Source organism: Carassius auratus, chromosome 50 (assembly GCF_003368295.1).
Source record: "Carassius auratus strain Wakin chromosome 50, ASM336829v1, whole genome shotgun sequence".
NCBI lineage: Eukaryota > Metazoa > Chordata > Actinopteri > Cypriniformes > Cyprinidae > Carassius > Carassius auratus.
In genome coordinates this window covers 11,415,533-11,438,054 of record NC_039292.1, presented here as the reverse complement: position 1 = coordinate 11,438,054, position 22,522 = coordinate 11,415,533, and the positions used below count along the sequence as shown (strand labels likewise).

The 22,522-nt window shown below is 37.5% G+C and overlaps 2 protein-coding genes across 2 annotated transcripts; both read right to left on the bottom strand.

Annotated features, from left to right (window-relative positions):
• Window positions 1-1,616: 1,616 nt before the first annotated feature.
• On the bottom strand, window positions 1,617-3,431 carry LOC113066458 (beta-1,3-galactosyl-O-glycosyl-glycoprotein beta-1,6-N-acetylglucosaminyltransferase 3-like). Its single transcript, XM_026238344.1, has one exon. It carries the CDS (start codon window positions 3,110-3,112, stop codon window positions 1,808-1,810), a length of 1,305 nt encoding a protein of 434 aa, XP_026094129.1. The 5' UTR covers window positions 3,113-3,431; the 3' UTR covers window positions 1,617-1,807.
• An 11,184-nt stretch (window positions 3,432-14,615) lies between these two features.
• Window positions 14,616-17,207, bottom strand: LOC113066457 (beta-1,3-galactosyl-O-glycosyl-glycoprotein beta-1,6-N-acetylglucosaminyltransferase 3-like). The gene is made up of 2 exons (XM_026238343.1): window positions 16,506-17,207; window positions 14,616-16,239 (listed from the first exon to the last, which is right to left on the bottom strand). Exon 2 carries the CDS (start codon window positions 16,178-16,180, stop codon window positions 14,888-14,890), a length of 1,293 nt encoding a protein of 430 aa, XP_026094128.1. The 5' UTR covers window positions 16,181-16,239; window positions 16,506-17,207; the 3' UTR covers window positions 14,616-14,887.
• Window positions 17,208-22,522: the final 5,315 nt, after the last annotated feature.

The window sequence follows — 22,522 nt, the reverse complement described above, 5'->3', positions numbered from 1 at the left end:
CAGAGGGGCAGTTAGAATTTTTTGAAGCATTGAAAATACATTTTGGTCCAAAAATAGCAAAAACTAAGACTTTATTCAGCCTTGTGTTCTCTTCTGTTTCTGTTGACAGTTAAAAACAAAGCAGTTTGTGATATCTGGTTCGCAAACGAATCATTCGATGTAACCGGATCTTTTTGAAACAGTTCACCAAATCGAACTGAATCGTTTTAAGCGGTTCGCGTCTCCAATACGCATTAATCCACAAATGACTTAATCTGTTAACTTGTTTAATGTGTCTGACACTCCTTCTGAGTTAAAACAAACCAATATCCCGGAGTAATTCATTTACTCAAACAGTACACTTAACCCGTGAACCGAGGAGCTGATGATATTGCGCATGTGTGATTCAGCTTGAAGCAAACTGACACTCACAGAGCGTCTGAACCAAACTGGTTCTTTTGGTGATTGATTCTGAACTGATTCTGTGCTAATGTTATGAGCCCAGGTAAACCGAAGACTTGCAGTCAACGCCAATGACGACAACTGTTTTCTTCAACTGGTTTATTAAATCGAACTGTCAGAAAGAACTACTGGTGATCCGAAAACCAATGCAACCGGTTCTTGACTCGTGAACGAGTCATTATCTGGCTCGGCTCAGAGTTCATCTCTCTCTTCACAGCAGTTCAGTCAGCACGCGCAGTCTCGCTTGATTCGCTCAATGATGTGCCAGCTTCATCAAACCTGCCATCTACAGTTCTGGCAGTGGTAATGTGGGTTTGTAATGGAATGATTCATGACATTTTTATAATTGTAACGCGTAACGATGCAGCACATAAAAAAATATCGGAGTAAAAGTATTAAACTCAGAGAAAATATGTACTGAAGTAAAAGTGGAAGTAGGAGAAAAAAATAATACTCTAGTAAAGTACAGATACCGCTTTTCAGTACTTAAGTACAGTAGTGAAGTAGTTCTACTTCGTAACCATACATCTCTGATCGTGCCTCTGTGGCTCTCTCCGATCACCAAAGGACACCGTCACCTGAGTATTGATACACTTTACCCCTCTATATAAACTGCTTCCAGACTCTTGCACATTGCAAAGACTTGTCTCAGCTAACATTTCCAAGCATTTATCTATCTTTTTGAATTCCTGGTGTCTGACCTTAGCCTGTTATTGACTCCTGATTCTTCGTCTGCCGCCTGCCCCGACCTCTGCCAGTATTGTTTCTGATTCTGGATATCCTGTTACATACTCGACGCTGTTGTTTGATTTCTGCCTGTCTGACCTTCCGCTAAAAAAAACTGCAAATTGTAGTTCGGGAGTAGAGTAATTGTCATTCATTCCTTGTATGGTGTAAAACACAATTGCCCTTTATATTTTGATGCAGAACAGCAACCGAGTAAATGTTGTCATCTTTGTTGTATAAAGGCTGTACAAATGCAACTTCTCTTCAGCAACACTTGTAAAAGTGATTAGCACATACTGCAGGCACATACTGTTATAAACATAGATCTTTTGGTACATTATGTGTCACATTCATTGTTAGTCATTGTTTTTAAAAACCTCCTTTTTCATAGGCCACACTACAACAATTTTTTTTTACTTTCAAGTTATTAGCAAATTGGTTGGTTTATATGAAATAGTATGCATAACAAAAAGAGAGCTTTTCTGAAGGGTACAAATAGTTCATTAATTTTATTTAACAACTTGCAACATCCTAAAAACAATATGACCTGCATAGAACATACATTATATTAACATTAAACATTGACCTGCATAGAAAAGTTATTATATTATATAAAGAAAAAAACATATGCATAAAAACATCATAGAATAATGTCAGATTTTTTAACTGTTAGTAATGATCGACCATAAATAGCTTTGTACCTTAAAAATGCCTCCATACATTTGATTGCTATATCATCTACTTCTGGATCAAACTTGTTTGCCAAAAGATGGTGTTGCTGCACAATCCATTTCAAGTCTCCAGCTCCATAGACACAAACTGCCCGTCTATGTATCCCAGTGCATGGTGGGTAGGGAGCTCCACTGTTTAGATCTCCTTCATGGTAACTCCACTTCACCAGACGAGCAATCGCGTTCATGTCCGATTGTTGGTACTTGATGTTTGGAGGATTGGATCCTGGCACTGAAGGAATCCGCTGTAACGTTGCCCACATGTGCTCATCTGGACTATATGTGTCTTTCTCCCATTCCATGAAGTTTTTAATCTTTTTGCTTATGAAGATGTGCTCCACAAACTCTCTTGAAACCACAAAGTAAGCATTTCCTGAGAACATGGGGCTCTTTATTGGTGGAGGTGACTTTTTGACATCTGTCCTAGTCACAACGTTCGTAACATTGTGATGATACTGCCAGCGCCAATGTTTGCCCTTTACATCCTCGGACTCCAAACTATTCTTTCCATTCAGGTGTTTTAGAGACTGGACCATTTCTGTATTGGTTTTAATGGGGAAATCCGTACCACAGGTGTTGAGCAGATACTTCCACTGGACAGGTGACTTGAGCAGATCTTGCATGCAGTTGATGTCCGCTTGAACTCGAGACCAGGAGGCGTAAATCACACTCTCCAGTTTGCTGGCCACAAATACATTGTTCAGGCAGGATGCAATGGCTCTTACTGCTTGTTTAAAGATCTCAGGAGACTTCTGGTCCACGTGAACACAGTACACATTGTGAGGAGTGTAAATGGCTCTCAGGAGCCTTTCAAACATCTCAATCTTCTCATGGATCACCATGGAGTAAGCAATGGGGAAATCTTTCTCCTCTTTACTGAGAGAAACAGTCAGAAACCCTCTGTCTCTGATGTAGGATGGACAATCCTTGGTTGCATCGAGATAGAATGACTCTGATAGCTGGGTTTTTCTTTTTTTAGAGGCCAGGAGTTTCCTGAAAGCCTCCTTGTCCACTCCATCCATGTCTCCTTGGAAAAAAGCAGAACAAGCTTGTAGTTCTCCAACATCTTGCTTTGGTAAGTTATTGAAGACTGGCTCTTCCTTACGAGAGCAATTTGTCCTTTGTCCTTGATAGTTCAGCATGATTACAGACATGGTTATACTCACAGAAAGGATGGAGATTATTTTCATAAACCTCTGATTGTTAAGTCCCATGTTTAGTTCTTTAAGATTATAGACTGCCAAAAACAAGTACCTAGAGAGGAAACCTGTGTTAGTAAGGTATGAAACAGCCTCTCTTCGTAAAATACCAGAAGAATGTGGCACAAACTGAAAGAGAGTGAGTCATGTATAGAGGGGAAGGGCTGACCTCTGCCAAAATGCATAATAATTATTATACAGTAGAGGTGTGACTTCTTTCTTTCTAGAGGGTTTGATTGTCTCTGTATCTTTGTATACCAAAGAAGTTTAAAAACATTTTTTTTAAATCCTGTTAAAACAGGAATTACATTTTCATGGATTTACAAACTAAGGATGGCCTCTTTGAGCAATTGTCTCATCTTTTGGTTAACATTTCTGTGGCTTTTTGCACAAGAGTTTAATTTAAAGGGATAAATAAAATACTTATGGACTAAACTATCCCTTTAAAGTATGTGTTGACTTTGTATTGAAGGTTAGAACCTCTTGCCACTCTTTTATGTCACTCTGTTGCAATTTAGCATTTCTGCATAAACTTTAGTTAAATTAGCTAATTTAATGAAGTGATGCATAATAAACTTGCTGTCTAACTTAAGTTAGCAATTGTGTTGTTCTGTGTCATACTTTTGTTGTACATACTGCCCAGCTTAAGCTTTCAGTGATTTACAGCCTTGCTTTAAACCGCAAAACTAGAAATGAATACATCAGACAGGTTAAAAAGGAACAATGTGGAGCTCACAAAACAAGATGAGTGAGAAAGATTGTGTGTACATTTGTAAACCAACAAGAGTCTCCTATGTCCTTCAAACAAATGAATTTCATTCTGTCAGATTTTGAATCTTTTTGTTCTGTTTGTGTCACTCACTGCTGACTCAGAGAAATTTCCGCTTGAAAGAAGAACAAGGAGTGGGAGTGTATTTTACACTTTAAACTGGGAAACATAATGGATGAACAGTAACTGTCTTTCTTCAGTAAGGCTTCGTAAACATTTTTTCAAATTTTCCCTTTATAACTAATAAAATAGTGTTTATATTCACAGCACTGCTTTGTTTACATGGGTAACCATGGTAATCGTTGTATTACTGTTGTTCAGAAGCAAATGAGCAAAACAGATTAGTGTGTCCAGACATAACTAAACTATTGGGTACCTACGAATGTGATGAGGCTTCCATAATGGATGCAGACGAAATGGAGGTGCATCATCTCCCATCTCCTAATAAGTGGGATGTTGCAGTGCAGAACAAATTTTTTTTGCATAACATCAAAACTTTTCTGAAGACAGTCAGTTGTATTCAAAGATACATTCATATAAAAAACCTGTGCCACGTTTTGCATTTGAATCGTTAAGTGTTCATGTTTATTCAACAAAGTTAAAGCCACAAATAAATCAATGTATGGGAAACACTGGGATGTCACAGTGAATTTTTCGCACACCGGTATTTAATTTAGCAACAAAACCAGTATTTCCAGCAACACCAGGACTAGGGATTTAAATGCTTTCTTTTTAGAATTCAGAATCCTGGTGTCACGCAAGAAAAAAACAATTGTCTGTTGTGCTTACATCTTTACACCTTTCACTAAAACTGAAATGAATGCTTTACAGAAGTATTCTTTATTATTCTTAACAAAAATGACAACAATAAAACCGTACAATGACAAACTAGCAAAAAACTAAAATATTTATACATATTTTGTTTACAATGTTTATCAAACTCTATAGAACCAAATACATAAAAAAACAAAATGTCTTCCAATGTCTTGTGTAATGTCAGGTATATAGCAAAGTTTGTCAGGCTTCTCCAAATGAAAACAAAATAAATTTAAAACTACATTGGCTCTCGATGACTCATGGATCCTCTGCTCTCTCAGCTGTATCGGTAACACAGAGTTGGCCTACGGCAGCTAGCCTAGTTCAGATGTAGACAGGTGTTGAGATTTTATATATATATATCGGATTTAAGACCACATTTGGAAGTGGCTCAGAACAGACATGGAACATTTTTGTTTACATGTGTGTTACAATATCCGATCTGTCACATGTGAGTAAATTTGTTTAATCTATTTAATTTTGACAGTGTAAGCATAGCCATAGTACGGAAAAAAGTAGGCTAAATCGTGTGCATGATTTACTATTTTGTTACCTCAATTCATAAATTACAATTCAGTAAATTAGTGCACAAAATATAATTGTGTGTTTTGTGACTGTAACATTGTTCAGTCTCAAGGGAAGAATGAGCAAGCAAACATTGAACCAATTTTAAGTACAAAATAAACAAACAAACAAAAAAAAGTGAATGGCAGCCACTCATGGATAAATACAGAATAAACATAAACAAACAGTGACTTACAGAGAGTTATATATTTCATTTGAGCCATTTCACATTTGTTTGTTAAAAAAAACAGACAGTGACTACATAGTTTTCAATCAATTTATGAACTTATTTAGTTTAAGACACAGAGAATATAAAGCAATGTCTTCGTCTCATACTGATAGATATAATTAAACAGTTATTATTATTATTATTATTATTATTATTATTATTGTTATTTTCCCAAGTTGTGAGTTATTTTTTCCCAATCCATATATTCCTAAAAAAAAAAAAAAAAAACTAAATGAATTTTTTGGTTCTGTTTTCTCATTTTGTGACTTTCAGCTAAACATTTGTACTGGGTTGGAATGACATGATGATAATAACTTAATGATGATTAAAACTGTAGGTAGCCTAAATATGTAAATTTAACGATTAGTCTGTACATACTGTTCTAGCACAAATTAAGATGACAAAGTAATGCAGGAAATATGTATCTCTGCAGAAGAACCAGTAAATGTCCGTGACATGTATTCCTGTCTCACTCGCATGACAGGTGAGACAGGTCTGGGCCCTGGCCCTTGAACAATGTTTACAGGGCTTGTCATAGGGTTCACAAATACACCAACACCACTGAAAGAGACGTGTTGGATTATATGTATTAATCCTTTTTGACGGTTCCAGTGCATTGATGCTATATTTGTTCAATTGACAAGCTTTGGTACACATGTAGGGCCCCCTATACCTTCTTTTGTAAAGGTTTAGTATGGAGCAGCACCAGGTTCAATAAACTAGTGCATAAGGGATGTTGTATTAAAGGAATAGTTAACCCAAAAAGTTTATGTTGATCTGCTACCCCCAGGGCATTTCGGGATATAGGATTTTTTTTTCTTCAGTAGAACACAAACCAAAATGTTTAACTCAAACCGTTGCAGTCTATCAGCTTTATAATGTAAGTGGATGTGAATCATGGCTAAAACATAAAATAAAAAATGAATAAATTAATTAAAAAACCCATACACAAAAAAAAAACAAATTAATCCCTGTGGCTCGTGACAATGCACTGATGTGTAAAGACCCAAAATGAACAGTCTGTGTGTGTTGCCCTTACACTGGTACACTGCATTAACCGGTCCCTGTCTCTCCTCAGTGCCCTCAGGAGATCGATCTGCCACCCTGCCCGTGTTCCAGGGCGCAGCGGTCTTCGACGAGCACGTCTCTGTTACTGCCCAGAAACGTAGCGGTGCTTAGAGGCTCGTGACCTCCACAGAGGTCCCTTAAGCAGCTAGTTCAGCTCTCCCCTGCTGGTTTGCCGCTTCAGGGCACCGACCCAGCAGCTCTGATTACACCAGAGGTCAGTCTCGAGAGACTGCTTCCCTTAAAATATACTATAGCAGAGTGGAAACTACTGCCAAACATGTCTCAATGGGTCATGCACACTGTAGTGAGAGGCCACAGAATCCAGTTTGGTTCTCCTCTGCCTCAATTCAACGTGGCTTTTTCTAATGGCTCTGGTAATGGAACAGAAGTAGACACCCTCTGGGGACAGAGGCCATCGAGGTGGTCCCTCCTCGCATAGTGGTGTCTGGGTCATACAGCCAGTACTCCACCATTCCAAGGAAGGATAAAGGGCTGCGTCCTATTTTAGATCTGCATCTTTTGAACCGCTCAGTAATGAACTGAAGTTCAACACACTTGCACTAAAAGCAGACAATCAAGTCTGAGGACTGGTGTCACGATCGATCTAGAAAGATGCAATCTCTATCCTTCCCCATCATAGGAAGTTCCTGAAATTGTTTTTGGGGGCAAAAGCCTAGTAATAAAGGTTCTTCCTTTGGCCTTGGATTCTCACCCCGCACTTTCACGATTTAAGCACATGGTGCAATGATTTGTTGATAATAGCTCAATCAGACTGGATGGCGTTTCGACATCAAGATGTCGTTCTCACTTACACGGAAGACCTGGGGTTAAGACTTAATGCCAAGAAAGGTGTGCTTTCTCCAGTACAGAGAACCACTTATCTGGACACAGATGGTTATTATTGGCAAACCGTGAGAAACGTCTCAGGTTACGTATGTAACAATTGTTCCCCCGAAGGAAACGAGACGCTGCGTCTCAAAGCCATACTTCTGGCATCCCTGCCAGAGTTCGCTTCATTCCTAGAAGCTGACGCTCGTTCCTCTTCATGTGCTTTTATAGCTTCCTGGTCACTACGTCACCCGCCTTGACGTCACGCTCATTCATGAGACTGATTTGACCTATTATTCAGAGGTGGTCACACTGAAGGGCATTCCCATAGCATTTTCGGACGCAGCGTCTCGTTCCCTTCGGGGAACCATGGTTACGTACGTAACCTGGGACGTTTCTCACTGTTTGCCCATGGACGTAGTGTCCGTGACGTCACCCATAGACTCTTTCAATAGCGGTTTTGAAGCCTAAAGTTTGCAGAGCGGGCCGTCGCCATCTTGGCAGCGCGACACCACGCGACTCTCCCGGATAATCGAAAATGGGCAAAAAGGCGGGAGCTGATTACTGAAGCCATGCCCACCTAGCGCGACGGCATTGTCAGCAGCGGCAATCCACCTGTCACTCAAGTGGCCACGCCCTTAATTATGCAGAACTTTAAGGTTTAATATAATTTAAACGGATGAGTTATAAAAAAAAATACACCCCCCTCACAGTTGTCATGAAGGGCAAAATTATCAATATAGACCAAAATAATTTTTTGTACCAGGCTGTAAACATGTTTTTTTCTGCTGTAAAGTTAGGCATTTTAACATGGGGAGTCTATGGGACTGACTCTCTTCTGCAGCCAGCCTCAAGCGGCGATGAATTGCAGTTTTAGTCACTTCCTTATTGGCTTCACGAGAGGGAGCGCGAGGTCTGGGGTGCTATCTGGTATCCCTCGGATCGATTATTGGCCTGGTATCTTACAAAGATTTCAGTCCTTTTTTTCTTTTTTGAAAGTTATTATTGACGATACCTTAAAGCAATCTGTCTCAGCATTGTTTACTAATGAATGACGTAACCACAACAACGGCAAAACTTACAAACAGAAATCAAATATAAAAAACTGAATTAACTCAACCAAACATGTAAACGCATGAACTATATACTCTTCAAAGTATTAACACGATCATCTGTTGATTAATATTCTTTATTTTCTGCAATCTGTCATCTGTTAGGTATTAGAATGACATCAAAGGAGAGAGGTGGAGATAATTTTTAAAATAAAATTTCCTATTAATTTTTTTTTCCCTTAAACCAGTGTTTTTCAAAAAAAAGTGTTTTTCATTTCTCCCAGATGTTTCCCTAATAAATTATTATTATTTTTTTATTTTTTTATAAATGCTCAAGTGTCATGTTTTGTTCATCCATTTGTGCCTTTAATTCTGCCTGATTTTCTTCGTATTTTTTGCAGTCTAACAGTATATGTTTCACTGTCTCTTGTACTTTACAATAAGTACATAATCAAGAGGGATGCTTTCCTATTCTGTTCAATGCTGTATTTAAACCAACATGACCCATTCTGAGACGTGAGACTAAAATCTCCTCTCGTGGACTCCTACCCTCCAACATGTTAGTGACTGCTTGATTTTGTATACTGTATATTGACGTCCTTTATCCGCTGTGTTCCAATATTCCTGTCATATTTTAAGTGAATGTTGCTTTATGATGGTTTTGACCTCTGCTCTACATATTGGTACTTGTACATCTACTGTTTCATGCCTTGGAGAGTTTTTTGCTAGCATATCCACAACTTAATTTCCTTCCACCCCTATATGGGCAGGAGCCCAAAGGAAGGAGACTGCCATTCCCTTATTATGAATGTAGCATATAGCATATATTCCTAGTGTTTGTTGTGCAATTGCCCTTTTAAAACACAGTAAAAGGTCAAAATACCCAAATTTACGGTTTTACAACAGTGTCTGAATCCTATGCTGCTTATCTATTGTGGATACATTTCTAGAACTGTGGATTTTCACAAAGGTTTCTACCAAAAGCTCTGCTTTTTCTGCATTACTAATTGGAGTCTTATTATTGCTACATAACACTGGCATTTCCACCTTTCTACCTAATCCACTCATTGTGACAACTGAGTTTCAATTCTAGTTTTATTGCATTACTGTCTCCAATACATGCGTTTGACTGACCTAATCGTTTTCCCAACTATTGCTTGTGCCCTTTTGTAGTTACAGTTTCTAGTGTGTGATGACCTTTAAGTTATGTTTTATTTCTTCTTTAAACTGCTATTCTACAGCTCTCATCCCACCACATCATGCTTTATCCCCATTTATTTATTGTACTTTTAGGATTTCTTCTTCTGCTGCCTGTATAATGGTTACAACTACTGCACTAGTATTGTCACAATGATCGAGTCTTGAGATCCAAGTGCAAGGGCAAAAAATTTTTTGCATATATCTGTAAAAATGTAGGAAGACGATGGCATAAACTCCAGATGAATAATGTCCAGAACGCTCAAGCTGCAGTAACTGCAGTAACCCAGCACATACCAAATAACCGTGAAAATACCAACTGGACGAGAATAGGAACAACAACTAGACAGACACTAATTTCTTGAAATGTCTGTGTAATAATATTAAAACTCCATAATCATCGGTAATAAGGAGGCAGGAACCGGCGCACAATCAAACATAATTTTAATATAAAAACATAAAACGGTGCACCAGCCCCTCACGGACGACTGGTGCGCTCAAATAAAAACCAAAACACAACTGAACGCCCAGGCCTGGTCCTCTCTCGTCCTTCACTATAGTCGCTCCAGTTTTATATCCTTCCATCTCCTACGTGGGACTCGAGACCGGTGGTGGGCCTCTATGACAATTCTTGTTATTATTGGATAGTGATCACTACCCACTGTAGATCAATAGCACTTTCTTTATTATTTTAACTATTATACCATGTGCCCTTTCCTTCATTAATACACACCAACTCCTTATCTATACATTTCTTCATTACTATTCCATTTATATCTGTTTTAGTACTTCCCCATAATGTACTGTGTGCATTAAAATCCTGTAACGATAGTTCACAGGAAACGAGAGATCCAATAGCAGTGTGTTTTAATGGGTAATCCAAAAAATCAATATGAAAACAGGCAAGAGGTCATATCCATGAAATCAGTCCAGAACAAGAAAAACAGGAAACAAGAAAACACAAGGGAACACGAGAATACCAGGTGACGGAAAACAAGGACTTCATCAAATAGAATGAAAACAGACCGGTATATATGGACAAGTGATGACGATGAAAGTGAAGACAGCTTAGTGCAATTAACAGGTGTGCAATTGGCCGTGATGAAGGGACAAGGCTTTGTGGGAAATGTAGTGCCTGCAGTGGGGTGCCTATGGGGAAGTTAAACCACTAGTGGAGACCCAGACCACAGACCAGACACCATGACAAATCCCCACATAACACTATTTTGCCCTGCATTGATCTGCAAACTAATTCCAACATATCAGTACTTAATCTATTGCAAGTGTTGTAAAAATTGGCTATTCTTATCTCCTGACCATACTTCAAATACAACATATTCATGTTCTTTCCCTTTACTAATATGCTTATGTATTATTTCCTAATTTAAGTATATCCATACAATACAAAGTCTAACAGTTGTTTTTGGCCATGTTTCTTGCACACAAATTACATGAGGTCTATCTGCTAAATCTGTGACCAAAACTCTTGAATTCCTGTCCATTTACTATAAGGCTCCTGGATTTCCATTGCAATATAGCTAATATCATAAAGAGCCTCCAACCCATTCCACAAGCTTGTGCTTCCTGCCACTCTCATTTCTTCCACTGCTTCCCAGCTAAGACCTTTTATTACCATATATGTTTTTGCTGATTTAACTATTATTTTGATATTTTCTGTCTTCCTTTATGTCTGTGCCAAGCAGTTTATCAACTCAACCATAAACAACACAAATTAATTTTTGCCCATAACTAACATATCCTTCTTTGGTTCATTTTTCTCACACTTCCCACAAAACCTACTTTTATTTTCTTGGAGTTCTGGTTTATAGGGTTCCTTTTCCTTAGACACTTTCTTTACAGCTTCTGCATATGTTATTTCCTGCACCTTCATTGCCCTCTTGCTAACTTCACATCCACTGTAGGCTGAACTGTACTCCCCTCCACAGTTACAGCGTTTCAGCTTCACTCTTCTCCACATTCCCCATACTCATGTTCGCCTGAACACCTACTACATCTTTGTTTACCCTTACAAACTACTTCTACATAGCCATATATTTGGCATTTAAAACATTTTACTGGGAGAGGGAAGTATGGCCTGACCTCATAACTCATGTAACCTATGTATACTGTAACTTACTTGAAAGTCTTGCTTCATCGTTTGTGGTTGTTCTAAGGCGATTTACCTCCAGCACTTTTACCCTGTTACATTGTCTCTTATTTGATCGTCTGTGACATTTACCAGTATTTCTGTTATAACTCCTCGAATCAATGCCTTGTTTCCAGTCAAGACGCACTTTATTCTCTTGTCATCTATTCTATTCAGTTCTATGGTTTTCTCTTATTGTGTTTTATTCCTACAAAAAAAAAAAAATCAGCAGTGCTCGCATTTTTGACTTTGCCTAACAATTTGTTTATCGACTTTGTTAATTGAAACGGATTCCACTAACCAAATCACAACCCCTCCTGAGATAGTTTTATGATCACTTTATATTCTACTTGTTGTTTAGTTGCTGTTGTCATACTTGGTTCACTAACTGTTACATCTATATTAGATGTTACTTTTTCCTTTTATTTCCTGTTTTCTTGATCGCATTACATTCCAAACACTCTATAACTCCCACCTTCTTCAAATTCCATCTCACTTCCTGTCTCCTCACTTTCTTCTGCCATCTCTTGCCCAGTCACAGTCTAGCAGGTGAAACCAATGAAAATAAAGATCAACCTTACTCGCAGAGCAAAAGCACGTTTTTCTTTTCACCTGTGCACCCCAAAAAAAAAAACTTTAATATTAATAACAGCATTCTTAAAGACACAAATGCACATATTTTGTGACTTTGAATATGAAGTGTTAGTTTCCATAAAAATGTCAGTTCTGAATGAGATACTAAATTACACAAAGAGGAAATTAAACATAACCCACTATATTTGTATAGTTATATTCTAGTGGGTAACACAAAGTACACAATTTCAGCTTAAAACATCTTCCTTGTAAATTTTTATACCTGCAAGTCAAGCTTTACAAGGTGCCATGTAAATGTACTGAAATGCACGCAAACACACACACTGTAGTATCAACGTGATCTCATGAGAATATACATGTATTTTATGTAAAATGTGGTTCTACAAAACATATTTACATACATTTTATATATACACTAAAACGTACAATACTGACAAATTTAAAGCATTTAAACACACTATAATAAAATATTGATGACACCTAAAACATTAAATAACTTGCGTATGAGTAACTTTACAGACTTACAAATGAATCCATAATATGTAGGCTACCTCATTTTTGTCTCACATCTGTGGGTGGTAGATCTTTCAGTGCTATGACTGCAGCTGCCATTAGAAGTCTGGTTGCTATAGAAGAAGCTAGCGTTCTGACTGAGACAGGAAAACAGGCTGATCTAGCCTGAATAATAAGCTATTTCAAATATGAAATTTAACCACAAGCATAGTGAACAGTTTTGTAGAATTTGTTTCCCGATTCCAAGAGAGTTGCAATTGCATGCCCCTTAGGGGGTTTTAAAGATGGCCGCCGAGTGACATGATTGTCTTAAAGGGACTTTTTATTCCACTCTTCAACTCTTTGCAACACCTTCACTATATCATCATTTAAATCTCAACACCTATCTTTTCTTAGGCAGAAGGATACAGAGGGAAACTTTTTGAGTAATTTTGCCGGGCAACTTAAATATTTTTTAGCAATGTTTCTTGGGCACTTTCACATTGAGAATGGATAGTAAATGTCTATATGGATACTGTAGAATGGTCATGGGCCCTGTGTCTCATCTGGTTGCCCATTGGGGCAACATTGCCCAAAGTTGCGTGGCAACATTGATCAGAAAGTTGCTCTGTGAATCATGGGTGTCGCTAGGCCAACTTCAGCAGGGCTATATTATATACAAATTTTGTGATTAGCTCCATAAACTGTACACTAATTCGTGATCACGTGTACCACGAAATTTGGCCATATTTGATTTTTATATTATTTAAATCCGTAGTACTTAGGAAACCTTTCCTTTTATTATCACAGCTGAAAAAAAAAAATATATATATATATATATATATATATATATGTGTGTGTGTGTGTGTGTGTGTGTGTGTGTGCGTGCGTGCGTGCATGCGTGTGTGTGTGTGTAAAAAACACCAACCACAAACATTTGAACAGTAGTGTATAATGATTACTTGTATACCTAAAATATAATAATAAATTATATAAAAAAAAAGTGGATGATGTTAGAACAAAAATTACTTTTGAATAAATACAGAAAATAAACAGTAATTTCAATGACACAAGTCATGGTCAACATACATTTAAACATACATTATTCATCTATTGTGCCCCTGACCTTTGCTCAAAATAAAGTTTTATTGATTGTTATAAAGAAGAGTATAAAGGCTTATATCTTTATGAGTGAGGACTTGAAGGGACCATACTATAAATGTATAGTATAACAAAGGTTTTTATACTGAATAGTAAATGCTGCAATAAAATATATTGTAAAATATTTTAAATGTATGCAGTCAATGAAAGTGCCGAAGCATATCAAGCACAATCCTGTATTGTAGAATTGCAGTTAATGAATTGTATTTGACCTTTCCTGGGTAAAAAAAAATTGCAATAATTTGGCAACATAATAGTATACATCATCACAATATAACAATGTAACATATGTTAACAGGTGGAATTTAAATTTGATGGTGACTAGGGTCTGGAAAATCTTAAAAATATGTAACAAGAAACATGGAAAGAGCTTCTCTGAAGTGTACAAAAAGTTTTTTTAATTGAATGACATAAAAAAGTTTTAAAGTATTTGCACCATACTATTAATATTACGACCAATTCAGAGTATATATATATATATATATATATATATATATATATATATATATATATATATTACATTTACGTTATTAAAAAAATCCCAAAAGGTTTCCTACAATATTTATTAAAATGTACAAATAGATATTGTCTGCACACGATTTACTAATTCTTTCCCTCAATGTACTAAAATGTGAACACGATAACTATTTAATTCCCTCAATATGCTAAATTGTCCGCACAATTTACTAATTCATTGTCTCAGTTTATAAATCGTGTACACAATTTAGAAAATAGAGGGAATGAATTAGTATATTGTGTGGACAATTAAAAAATAGAGGGAACGAATAGTAAATTGTGCGCATGATTTAGCCTACTTTTTTTGCTGCATGCCATGTGGGGGGCTCCATAATATTGTAAGCCATTATTAAAAACATCATAAAATAATGTCTGATTTTTTAACTGTTAGTAATGATTGACCATAAATAGCTTTGTACCTTAAAAATGCCTCTATACATTTGATTGCTACATCATCTACTACTGGATCAAATTTGTTTGCCAAAAGATGGTGTTGCTGCACAATCCATTTCAAGTCTCCAGCTCCATAGACACAAACTGCCCGTCTATGTATCCCAGTGCATGGTGGGTAGGGAGCTCCACTGTCTAGATCTCCTTCAAGGTAGCTCCACTTCACCAGACGAGCAATCGCGTTCATGTCCGATTGTTGGTACTTGATGTTTGGAGGATTGGATCCTGGTACTGAAGGCATCCGCTGTAACGTTGCCCACATGTGCTCATCTGGACTGTATGTGTCTTTCTCCCATTCCATGAAGTTTTTAATCTTTTTGCTTTTGAAGATGTACTCCACAAACTCTCTTGAAACCACTAAGTAAGCGTTTCCTGAGAACATGGGGGTCTTTATTGGTGGAGGCGACTTTTTGACATCTGTCCGAGTCACAATGTTCGTAACATTGTGATGATACTGCCAGCGCAACTGTTTCCCCTTTACGACCTCGGACTCCAAACTGTTCTTTCCATTCAGGTGTTTTAGAGACTGGACCATTTCTGCATTGGTTTTAATGGGGAAATCCGTACCACAGGTGTTGAGCAGATACTTCCACTGGACAGGTGACTTGAGCAGATCTTGCATGCAGTTGATGTCCGCTTGAACTCGAGACCAGGAGGCATAAATCACACTCTCCAGTTTGCTGGCCACAAATACATTGGTCAGGCAGGATGCAATGGCTCTTACTGCTTGTTTAAAGATCTCAGGAGACTTCTGGTCCACGTGAACACAGTACACATTGTGAGGAGTGTAAATGGCTCTCAGGAGCCTTTCAAACATCTCAATCTTCTCATGGATCACCATGGAGTAAGCAATGGGGAAATCTTTCTCCTCTTTACTGAGAGAAACAGTCAGAAATCCTCTGTCTCTGATGTAGGATGGACAATCCTTGGTTGCATCGAGATAGAATGACTCTGATAGCTGGGTTTTTCTTTTTTTAGAGGCCAGGAGTTTCCTGAAAGCCTCCTTGTCCACTCCATCCATGTCTCCTTGGAAAATAGCAGAACAAGCTTGTAGTTCTCCAGCATCTTGCTTTAGTAAGCTATTGAAGACCAGCTTTTCCTTACGAGGACAGTTTGTCCTTCGTCCTAGACAATTCAGCAATAAGAGGGACACTGACAGGATAGAGATCATTTTCAGAATCCTCTGATTTTTAAGCCTCATTTTCAGGTCTTTTCAGGTAAGTTTATAACTTTCCAGAAACAGCTAGCAAGAGGGTAAACCTGTGGTGCCAGTGAGGAATAAATCAGTCTTTCATGCGGCAAGATGTAAATCTTGTACAAATTTAAGTGGCAGAGCTGTTTGGTTAATGAGTGATTAATCATCATTGCACTGTGGCGTTGTTTATATCACTTACCTGAAGCTTGTGGTTATCCAATATTACAGTAAATAAATCATATAATTTCTATAAAGTAAAAAACAAAATTTGGACTCAAAAAAAAAAAAACTTTGTTTTAAAAATATGGTCACTTTGAAGAAGCTGTCTTACCTGGTTACCAGATCTGTAGTCTGACATGGGTCTAATATTCTTTAACTCCAACAGCCTATTACAATTCTATTTTATCCATAGATCTAATAATCTACAGACTCTGAACAAATGACCCTTGGCCAGGAGTTTGAATGACAGGCAATCTGAGCGGTCATAATACCAATCATAATGACAAATCATGGGAATAGTTAAGCTGTTAAAGGCAGTGGTTTAACATTTAACAAGCTGTAGGTGGAGCCTAAAGGAATTGGTCAGACATGGTGGCCATGGTGGGGGTGGTGGATAAGACACATGCCTTTGGTGTGAGAGATCCGGGTTTGAATCCACTGTGAGACACCAATGTGTCCCTGAGCAAGACAATTAACCCTAGTTTCTCCAGAGTAACGTGCGACCTCTGACATATATAGCAATTGTAAGTCACTTTGGATAAAAGCCTCAGGTAAATGTAAACTGAAGAAAGTTCTGGTGCTTATTAAAGTGTCATGTTTACATTTTGCTACCTCTTATCAAAGGCAAAGAATTGTAAAAGTATAACAAAGCTAAAATGTTCCTTGTGAAACTATACTTGTTCTGTCATATTTAATATTGTTTTCCCACCAAAAAACAGCAAAGCAAGAACTTCTAAGTCTGAATTAGTTTTCAGTTGTATACACCCCTGCTTTATGAAAACTATTCACGAAACTAATAATGAATAGTTACAGGTTAAAAAGATAGCTCACAGAAACACAGTCATTATAGTGAAGCAGTTTTTTGGGCAGTCAGAGATGAATGGATTGTGTTTGCAGCTGTTAATTTATCCTCGTCACTGTCACATGTACCAGACAAAGAAGGAGTGTTCATGCAAATATAGAATTCATTTTTGGTTGGACAATTCCTTTAATACATTTACATTTTGCACTTCACAAATCAATACTAAGATTTTCTAACGAAGATAGCGATTGAAAAAAATCTAAAAATCGATGTGTAAGGAATGTATTGTTTCTGGTGTTTAAGTCTTAATGGCTTTTTGATATGTGTCTTGAATTGTGTGTTTGTACTTATTTATTTTAATTAATGTATATTTTGTTGCCAAGTAATTGTATTATTGTTTCGATAACCAGAGGAGAAAACCCCCAACCAATTTCAGAATGGTTCCGTCCTGGGGTGGAGCTACAATAAGAGTATAAAGTGGTTCCCACACAGTCATTCAGTGTGGGTTGTTGTAGGAATTTGTGATTGTAGTCTGTATACAGAGTAAATAGCTCTTTTCTTGCTTATGGGGTTCAGATCAATTGATTTAGCTGAACTAGCTTGTACATACTTTGTATATAGTGTATATTTCGTACAGTTTCATTATCTTTTTGATTATTCTGTTACTTTAACACCGTGTGTTGGGGTTCGTTACCACGTGTGTGTGCACGTGTGCCAATAAAGCACCCTTCACCTGACTCCAAGCAGCTTCTGTGTCATTTTGCCTCCCCCTCAAATCCTAACAGGCCTTTTTTTTTCATCTATGTTGCATACATCTGAGATCGAGTGATGCTATATCTTCAAATCATGATAATTCTTCTCTAACATGTGTACATGCAGATTTGATTAGTATCTATGCCAGCATCTATATATTGGGCGGCAGTGGCTCAGTGGTTCATGTAGGTTGTCTACAAACTGGAAGGTTGGTTGTTCAATCCCCGGCTCCACCTGACCAAGTGTTGAGGTGTCCTTGAGCAAGACACCTAACCCCAGCTGCTCCCGATGAGCTGAATGGCGCCTTGAATGGCTGACACCGCAGTCGGTGTGTGTGTGAATGGGTCAAAGTGAGGCAAATTGTAAAGCGCTTTGGATGGCCATGTGGTCTGGTAAAAGCGCTATATAAATGCAGTCCATTTACCATTTAAATGTCAAGCTGTGCCTATAATAGGTCCTCATTGTAAAGTGCTAATAATTAATTTTTATTGGTGAACTATCTTAACTTTGTACTTACTAATTCACATTGTTTGGTAATGCATTAATACAGGAAATGCTTGACTGTGACTCCAGCTTTAAATATGCACCATTCTAGACTGGCAGGAAGCCAAGAACTGACTCTCAGGGGAATGTAGGTGAAACCTGGGTGACAGGTAATACGAGAAGGGTCTGGCTGCAGACTTGCACTTGCACTCTCAGACTTGCACTCTCAGACACTTGTGCTTCCGCTAGCGACGTCACTTGCAGTCTTAATTTATTTTCATTTTGTTCTATTTATTGATAACTTTTTGTTTGGAATCTCTCAACATTTAACAACAGTAGCCAGGTGGTGAAGACAAGAAAAAAAGAAACTAAATTACAATGTCACTTGTAATCGCCACTTGCACTCTCCGCTACCTGCAACACTTGCAATCAACACAAATCATGCGTGTTGCCAATGGAGACAGGACGCTGTGATGGTGATTAAACGATTAAACCTAATTTAGTACTATAACGTACAGGGTCCTGCAAGAAGAAGACAAGCCCGGACCGTGGCCACAGAACAGCAGAATATGAACGCAATACACAAAGTCTTTCGTTAATCATTTTCTTCCTGTAAAAACAAAAAACAAAACAAACACTTAATATGGCATAATATATAAAGATACATTAAGTTCAATTAAAAGACCAAATTCGATATATAGTTATTATTTAATGTATTACAAGGCAAGCAGATGACTATGAACACAATGCGCAAACTTTGTCCTCCCATACAACAAATCGCTTAATGTGGCCTAATAAAAGACTAAGATGATAAAGACAATTCAGTAGACCTAGCCTATATTTCTTGTTGTTGACTCAACTTATATACAGACCAGCAAATATGAACGTGCATTATGAAAAGCCGTTCAGGCAAGCAGACGAGTACAGAACACAGTGCGTTAAATTGTACATTAAATGTTTCCTTCCTATAGAAAATCATTATAAATTAAATAAAAAAAATTTATTAAAAAAAATTTATGCATTTGGCAGACGCTTTTATCCAAAGCAACTTACATTGCATTCAGGCTATCAATTTTTAGCTATCATGTGTTCCCGGGGAATCAAACCCCCAACTTTGCGCTTGATAGTGCAATGCTCTACCAATTGAGCTACGGGAACACTATAAAAATAAAATATATGTATTTATATATTTTAATTTTTATAAATAAAACACATTATGTAGCTTAATGGACAAAGACAGTGATATTAACATGTCGTAGACAGTTTATTCTATATGGAAAAATGCTTAACGCGAAACTTTGCGTGTTGCGTTTATTCTGGGCTCACCTGCTTGTCTCTACATATTAGTTATGTATTTTAATAATGTAGAGAAGCATATTGAGTTCTGCCTTTATCATCTTAGTCCATTATGCCACATTTTGCGGTATGTGAGGAAAATACTATATAAATATTCATTTAAATAATGAACTGTATGTTTAATTTGATATTTTAATAGCTTCTTAATACATTAAGCCATGTTAAGTGTTTATGTTTTTATTACAGGAGGAAAACGCTTAGCGAGAGACTTTGCGCAAGTGTTCATATTCTGGTGTTCTGGCCACGGATTTGCCGGTCTTGTCTTTTTCTTACAGAACCCTGTACGTTATAGTTTTTTTTATCATTTAATCACCACCACAGATTCTTGTCTCCATTGGCAACACACACGATTTGTGTTGATTGCAAGTGACGTCACAGGTAGCGGAGAGTGCAAGTGGCAATTGCAAGTGACATTGTAATTTAGTTTATTTTTTCTTGTCTTCGCCACCTGGCTACTGTTATAAAATGTTGGGAAATTCAAGTAAAATGTAATAAAAAATTCAAACAACAACAAAATAAAAAATAAAGACTGCAAGTGATGTCACTAGTGGAAGTGCAAGTGTCTGAGAGTGCAAGTCTGAGAATGCAAGTCTGAGAGTGCAAGTGCAAGTATGCAGCCAGACCTTCTTGGGTAATACAGTTGGAGGATTCTGACACAGGAACAATGTTTACACGGCTTGTCAAAGGATTCACAAGCTGTAAAGCTTTTCAAATTTTCAGTTGTTTTTGGTTTAGGCTGCATGCTTTTGTCATGGCAACAAAATGGATATAACTTATATTTCACACTAAAAAAATATGAATATTGTTTATGTCTTATGGCTACACTATTGAAACAATGAGTATTGAGGCTTTACGTTAACCTAGATTATTGCTTTTTTAGACAAAGGACAACCCAAAGTTATTTTATGTGGTCATGAATTATTCCACAAATGAAGCCTAGAGTAACATTGCATTCACACCATGTCGTAATTATTGTGACTTTGAGATGACAGCACAGGACGTTCTACTTGGAGCTCTTTACATCCTTAGACTCGGAACTATTGCACGAAATGCCTAAATACTCTATAGAGCCTGATGAATTTGAGGTGGGCATGTGGTAGTGGTACAAGTTCTTGCTCTCAGAAAAAGTTGTAATTACAAGTTCCACGTGGACGTGTATGCTTTTACAAGTTGGAATCTTCTAATTACGATAATTACAATATAGCATGACCTTCAGCTAGTCCACGTGTACCCAAGCTGCTGCTCAAAGGCAAAATGCCATAACTTCATTTTAGGTTGAAAATGGGTATTGATATTTTTGGGACATTTTGGGAGCATTGTTGAAATTCATATATTAAGAAAAAATGTTAACTTTGCAGGCCACCAAAATTATTTTGTTTAATTATTTTGGTAACACTTTCTATGAAGCCCATTTTTCTAACACATTATAAGAGTATTCTTAAGGTATTATAATAAATGCATAATGCATGCTAAAAAAAAAATAAAAAAAATAAAAAAATAATGATAATGTGATGTGTCGCTGAGAGGCTCTTTTTATAGCCAATCATGTTGCCAATTGACCAAATAAGTTGCAAATTGGTCCTCCAGCTGTTCCTTATATGTACATTTAACTTTTCCGGCCTCTTATTGCTACCTGTCACAACTTTTTTTGGAATGTGTGGCTCTCATGAAATATATATATATGAAATGAGATTAGATATGAGATTAGATTAGATTAGATTAGATTAGATTAGATTTTATTGTCACTGCACATGTAGGTACAAGGCAACGAAATGCAGTTAGCATCTAACCAGAAGTGCAATAAGCAGTAAGTACAGAATAAAGGTCTATAATATGTACAATAACTATACAGGTAAGTATTATGGACATAATTTAAAAATATTAAATACTATAAGCACGATATACAGATAGGTGTACTATGAACATACTATACAGATGGGCTATGTAAAAGTGTATGTACACTATAGGCAGAATCATGAACATAATTTACAGTATTGCAATGGACAGTAAAGTGCATCGAAAGTATTACAGTGTGCAAATGGATTATACAGTGTTCCTGGATGAACAGGCAGTAGTGCAAGTAATAACAAGTTGCCTTTTTTTTTCTTTTTTTTTTTTTGCTTGATGTAAATAAATAAATAAATCAGTCAGAGTGTTGAAGAGGGGGAGGAGTCTATGTGTGTGGTGTGGGGGGTGTTGAGGGGTGTCAGAGGGCAGAGTTAAGCAAGGAGACAGCTTTAGGGAAAAATGCATTGCGTTATTGCGTTGGGCAGTTTTTACCACCCTATGCAGTGCCTTGTGGTCAGCCCCTGAACAGTTCCCATATCAGACTGTGATGCAACTGGTCAGGATGCTCTCGATCGCACACCGGTAAAAGTTCACCAGGATGGATGAAGACAGCTGGTTCTTCTTCAGTGTCCTGAGGAAGAAAAGGCGCTGGTGAGCCTTCTTGACCAGGCTGGAGGTGTTTGTGGCCCAGGACAGTTCCTCCGAGATGGTGGTTCCCAGGAACTTGAAGCTGGAGACACGTTCAACAACCATCCCGTTAATGTGGATGGGGTCATGCTTGCTTCCTTTCTTCTTCCTGAAGTCCACAATGAGCTCCTTGGTCTTATTGGTGTTAAGGAGCAGGTTATTGTCAGCGCACCATGTGGCCAGGTGCTGTATCTCTTCCCTGTAGGCAGTCTCATCGTTGTCTGTGATAAGGGCCAATCACCGTGGTGTCGTCTGCAAAC